General features: G+C 45.3%; 1 protein-coding gene across 3 annotated transcripts in view; it reads left to right on the top strand.

The window, feature by feature from the left end:
- Window positions 1-204: 204 nt before the first annotated feature.
- Window positions 205-6152, top strand: part of LOC140898671 (transmembrane protein 132C-like) — a 295334-nt gene continuing 289386 nt past the window's right edge. Inside the window, exon 1 of one of the 3 annotated variants that reach the window (XM_073312835.1) lies at window positions 205-497. Coding sequence is in view for 1 of the 3 variants with exons in the window: in XM_073312833.1 (XP_073168934.1) it covers window positions 413-497 (85 nt within the window). In the remaining 2 variants the exon portion in view is untranslated. The remainder of the gene's footprint in view (window positions 498-6152) is intronic. The other 2 variants (XM_073312833.1, XM_073312834.1) reach the window with 2 other exon arrangements.

The following is a 6152-nucleotide window of genomic DNA, read 5'->3' as shown; positions in this document are numbered from 1 at the left end:
GGCCGGCCGGGGAGCGAGGCGGCTCCGTGTTCTCCCAGCCGGGGTGGCCCCCTGGATGCTCCCAGCCTCAGCCCCAGCCGCGTCCGCGCCGCCGCCGCCGCCTCCTCCCCTGCTCGCTGCTGCGGCCGGCGCCGGGCTGGAAAGTTGGGTCCGGGCGGCGGCGCGCTCCAGCCCGCTCCCCGGGCCGGCGCCAGCGCAGGGGAAGTCCCCGGCGGGCGCGGAGCCCGGCAGCGCTGGGCGGCGGGCGGGGCTGATCCGCCCCGGCCGGCATGGAGAGGCGCCCGCCTGGGGCGTGAAGGAGCCGCCGCCGCGGGGGCTTGCAGATGGCTCGCCGGGAGGTGGCCGCGGGCAGGGAGCGCTAACCGGGGAGCAGCGCCCGGGACATCCCTCCGCCCCTTCTCCCGCCGCCACGATGGGCCCCGGGGGGTCTGCGGCCAGGGCCAGTTCGCGGCTCGGCTCCGCTGCCAGCCTGCTGCTGGGGGCGCTGCTTTGCGAAGGTAAGCGAGCCGGGGGCCGCTTGTCGCGGCGCCGGCCCCAGGTCCGGGGCGGCCGGGGTGGGTGTGACCGTGTGAATCCACCTGGATCGCGGTGCCCCGCGCATGGGGGGAAAAAGTGCAACCCGGAGTTGATTCGGTTCCAGCTTGGAGCTCCCCGAGAGCCTGGTTGATTTCTCTCCCCCGCGCAACCTCCATGTACACGCAACCCCCGAGCTCGCACAAGCCTGTTTCGTTCCCCCTTCCTTTCTCCTTTCTAAAAGGATTCCCCTGGCGTCACCTGTCGTGTTGTCCTCCTGTTTATCTCGAGGAGAGAAACTCAGGGGAGCAGGTCTGATCGGAGCAGGCAAACGGGAAGTTTCCCTTTTTAAAACTCTCCAGGCTGGTTTAGAAAGAGTACTACTGTTCCTTATCTATCTAGTTGCAATAAAGAGATCTTATTCTTAGGGGAAATGCCCCCATCCATCCCGGGGAGAACTCGGAGAGGAAACCGATGCCAATGGTGTGTGGAAGTCGTGAGTGATCTCCATGACCGTGATTAGCCCATGCAATAGCCTCCTGCTAGACTGGAGGAGAGAGTTGCAAAGTAATCTCCCTTGAGAAGCGTTAGAAGTCCTGTATGGGACTGTACCAGACGCTCGGTAACCTAGAGAAAGGAACAATCCTGCCTTGGCAGTAAGGTTGGCTGGATGATCTCGACGTTCTTTGCCGTCTCTGGGATCACAGACTGGGTCCGTTTGTCAAAGCCACGTTTTCCTCCAGCGGATCCACTGCTGTGAAATGTGCTATGTGGATTTTTATGGAAAAATAGAAGCAGGGTAGGTGCCTGCTAATCGTGCCTGTTTCTATGTTGCTGTGGGTGCTAACATAATATTAATCCTAACTTGTAGAGAGGGAAATCTGTCTAGTCCCATGTAATTTTTTTGTTGCTGTTGTCCTCTTAAACTGTGAACGCCTTCGTTTTGCAATTAATTAATTCATTGTTGGTCAGCAATGCGGTTTGACAGACATAAGAGGATTACTAATAAAAAACTCTTCCTTGTTTAGTGTAGTCCAGTCCTGCCAGCCCTTTTCCTAGGACAGCTGAATGTAGAGACTGCCCTGATGTACATGAGAGTATCTCAGGAGTGGGGCAAGATCAGATTAACCTGATCAGTGACCATTTATAGAGGGCCTTTCCCCAAATTGGTAGGGAAAACACAATGCTTGACAGACAATTGAATGGCATGCTCAATGCCAGTAATCTTAATACCCATTTATTTTAATGACAGGTTTCAGAGTAGCAGCCGTGTTAGTCTGTATTCGCAAAAAGAACAGGAGGACTTGTGGCACCTTAGAGACTAACCAATTTATTTGAGCATAAGCTTTCGTGAGCTGCACAAGTACTCCTTTTCTATTTATTTTAATGTACTGTATCTCAGTGCCTCAACATGCTAGAAAAGGGCTAATGTAAAATACGAGATTGTACTGAGTGCCGCACCTGGAGGGGAGAACTGTATTAGCCTTGGGACAGTGCAGCACCCCTTCTGTAAGGTCGTTCTTGGGAGTCGAACCTGAAACAGGCGTTCACATTAGACTTCAATAAAATGGGGAGCCAAGATATGGGAACGTGTATCAGACAAGATTTGTATAACGGGAGCCTGGTAGGTGCACTGCCCTTCCAGAAAGGTGGGAGAAAGGACCACAGTGAGAGGTTGTAAACAACCAAGCTTTGGTAAGCTACTTCTCTCTGCTGGAACCTGGGTCAGCGTCAGCTCAACTATGTTGTAGAAAAGTCTTCTGTGGCACCAGGGCTAGGCGCTACCAGCAGCCGCTGTTGGGAGCTTCTGAGAATAAGAAAAAAATATTAGTTCCCTGCAGGGAACTAAAGCAAAGCCTGTCAGTGAGGGATTTGCCATTCAGTGTTAGGCTGCACAGTATTAAGGAGAAAAGAGCCAGTTCATTAAACTTATTAACTAAGGTGTTTGTATGGCTTCCTTGTGAGGCCTTAACAAGTGTTTTATTTGCTCTCCCCTGGTGTATTTTCACTCGTATTGTTGGCCTTGGTGGATGGTGATTGTTTCTGAGAGCTAAGTCCCACTAAATGAAAGTCGCTTTTTAGCCCCCAAACCAAACTATTTAAATGTGCTGAGAAACTTTATATTATGGACAAGTTGTCATCCGGTGTTTAAAGAGCTATTTTTACTTCTCCGAACTCTTGGAAATTCAGGCCTGATAGTAGATGCTAAAGAGAATTTCTCCCAAAACAGTGCTATGGGCTTCAGTGTGGCATTTTACTATGGTTATGTGATTTGGCTAATAATGCTAATTCATTCATCCTCAAGAGAGGAGCCTGGCATTGAATTTAAAACTTGCCTTTAGTCAGATCCAAATTTGTAAAAGTCAGCTTGCAAAAGTGCATCTGTGTGGTTGCACGTGCACAAGTTTCATGTGCAAAACACCAGATCTGTGTGCCCCACTTGGGGGTCAAGTGTGTAATTATATGTGCACAAGTAAATCCCTGGTGCATGTGTATTTCTTTTATCCCTGTTTTAGGAAATGATCTCTGTGCAGCAAAGCACTAAAACACATGCTTAAATCCTATTGAAACGAATGGGACTTAATCACTTGCTTAACGTTAAGCATCTGCTGAACTGCTTTCCTGAAGCAGAGCATTGGTGTTTTGAATGTGTAAAGGAAGTGTGCAGACTTATTTTTGTAAATGTAGTCCACAGATAATTCTTAAGAGTAAGATTAGTTGGGGGAATGATCAAGAATCATAGAAGCTAGAAATGCAAAAAGGCAAAAATTAATAAGCCTTTAAAAACGGCTGCAGTTTTTCAGATAAAATGTCAGTTCATTTGCACACTTAATTTACATACACAATTAATGGCTGTACATGCAAATTATGCTGATTTATACATGTAATTCTCTGACTTGTGCACAGTCAGAGTGATTTTTTTGGTACACAAACACACACATAATTGCTCACAGAGTGATAGATACATGATAGAAGGTTGGAGTCTCTTCTCAGTTACACCAGTGTTAATCAGGAGGAATGCCATTCAAATCCAAGTAGCAGAATCAGGCCCACTATTCCCAGCGCTTCATCCATTCTGGATATAAACTTCTCAAACAATAGGGTTTACACCACTGCATTTGGAATTCCATTCCATAGCGCGGCACAGCTCAGTTATAAAGGTTTTCCTAAACTTTTTATTCAATTTCACCACTTTGGTGCTAGTTAAGAACACAGCAGGGATTCCCAATCTGCTAAAACTATAACAGCATGGAGTTAACTTTTCTTTTTGTGTAGCACATTTCCAAACCAATCTAAGCAGCCTATTAGGTTTTAATATTGGCCTTGTGTTAGTATTTTGTGGCCAAATCTGAAGCTTTGGTAACCATCCTGCTGTAAGAAAATATTAACTGTTCTAGGTGAAAGGATGCAGAGGTATCTGCTCTTGTATGCTTCTGAATGTTTAGCTGTGTTGTGTAATGAAAAAAGGAATTATGATTATGGATCCAATAACATCTCTCACAATGAGTAACTTGGCTGGCTCTTGAATTAAAAGATGGAATGTCTTTGTATGGAATAAAGCAATGAACTGTGCGCCATGGTAAACTTAAACTTTCACAGATATAGTACACTTTTGGAGGTGAAAGGGGAGGGATTTAAATTTGGATTTAGGGCCTGGTCTGCATTTTTAAAAATCAGCTCCAGATACAGATGTTCAGAACCTATTAAATTCTCTTCTGTGGCGTGTACCTAGTAGCAATGGCATGAGCAAAGGGAAAATTCATGCTGAAAGTCGGGAAAGGTTAGTCTGGGGAACAGCCTCCCTAAGGGAGGTGTTGGAAGCCTCATTGCTTGGGATGTCTAAAACTAGACTGAACAAAATGCTGGTGAATATACTGTTGTAACTATCCTGCAGTGGCCTCAGCTGATGGATGAAAAAAATGACCTAATGGGCATTTTTCATCAGTAATGTCTTTAGTATCAGCTGCACTTTGGTAAGCTAGATAATACGAACATGCAGAGCAGTGAAATAGCTAACGGTTTGAGGGTAAATTGCCACTACTAAGTTTTTGAACAAACACCCCATTGAGATGAATGGGAGCAAACTGTTCCTGTATGTGTGCAGAATTGGATCACATTCAGAAGTGTTTTTTTGTAACCATAAGAGCTAGAAAACAGGGGTGTGCAAATAATTCCTTTTCCAGTTTTGTGGATAAATGGAAAAAACTGGGTGTGGGAGGGAAATGTTTCCGTTCTACCCAAAACAAAAATGTTTTCAAATTTTCAGCAAATGGAAGTGTTTCATTTCATGTCCACTGAAACATTCAGGTTGACCCAAAACAAAAAATTTCATTTTAATTTTTAGGTTTAAGAAAACATTTAAATACAGTTTGAGGGAAATTGCAAAACAAAATGCCCTTTTCAAAATAAAAAGTCAAAACGTTTTGTTTTGGAAATACTGAAACAGTTTCCAACAAAGTTTCCAACCGAAATAATTAAGCAAAATTGACCTGAATTTGCAAATTGCTTGGGTCAATGCACATTTGCATTGGGGGGGCGGAAAAAGGCTTTACGTGAAAAATGTTGTCCGACTGTACTAAAATTCATTTTAACGAAAGCTTAAATTCTTCAGAAGCTGATGAGGCCACCAATGAAGTGTCGGAATAGCCCAATCTGGTTTTCTTTAAGCCCTGGATAAAGCTTAGAAAAGTCTAGTGACATGACTCAGTGGTTCAGCACCACCAACCCTCTGCATGGGGTATCCTTGATCAGAACTTTGGCAGTTTCCCACTGCTGTACTAGATGCATGCTGGATGTTTAGAGAGAGAGACCGAAGAAAAGTCATACAATGAATTGGGAAACCACTGAGGAATTGTACAAAGTCTGTAACTGGAAATCATATAAATTTGGGGTTAGGGAAGCGAAAATGAGAGTATAAGATAGATAAACAAGATACATGTTGTACAGAAGATATGAAAATAAGACTTGCTCAGGTGTCAGTCTCAAAGTGATAATTAATTGGTGCGTGGTTTTGAGGCCCAAGAGCAATATGAATGTATAATAGGAGGGTGATTGAGAGGCTAGGGCTCTTGACTGGGAGTCAGGAGATCTATGTTCTATTCCCAACTCTGCCCTGCCCTGTGATTTTTGGGCTTAAATTAGGGTTAGGAAACCATTTTGGCTCAGCAGACATATCAGAGAATGGAAATAGATTATATTTCTTGTCTCTTAAAGTTGAGGGTCTATTGTGTCTGGGGTTACCTTGGTTCTCTCATTCTGGACCTATGTGATTTCGTGCACACTGCGGTAAATCAGGAACGACTCCAGTGGAGTCAATAGCGGTATGTCAGCATAAGAGATACTGGAATGAGGCCCAGTTTCGTAGCATGATACCATCCTTGGCCAGGTTATATTGTCGTTCAATGTTAAGGAAGAGATGGAAACACAAGTGTCTTCTGCTGAGGCAACTAGATTTGCATGGGAGATTAGCATGCACATTGCTTTTGTAATAGATTTGTGGAAACTTGGTCCATGGGGAGGAAAACCAAATTCTGGTCCCACTGAAATAAACCAAATTAAGGCCACTTTAATAGTGAGGGAGGGTGTTCACATGGAGGTTCACATGGGGTTGGTCCTGCTTTGAGCAGCGAGTTGGGCTA

The sequence above is a fragment of the Lepidochelys kempii genome, chromosome 15 (genome assembly GCF_965140265.1).
Source record: "Lepidochelys kempii isolate rLepKem1 chromosome 15, rLepKem1.hap2, whole genome shotgun sequence".
NCBI classification, from domain to species: Eukaryota; Metazoa; Chordata; order Testudines; family Cheloniidae; genus Lepidochelys; species Lepidochelys kempii.
This window is presented reverse-complemented; position numbering and strand designations above follow the sequence as displayed.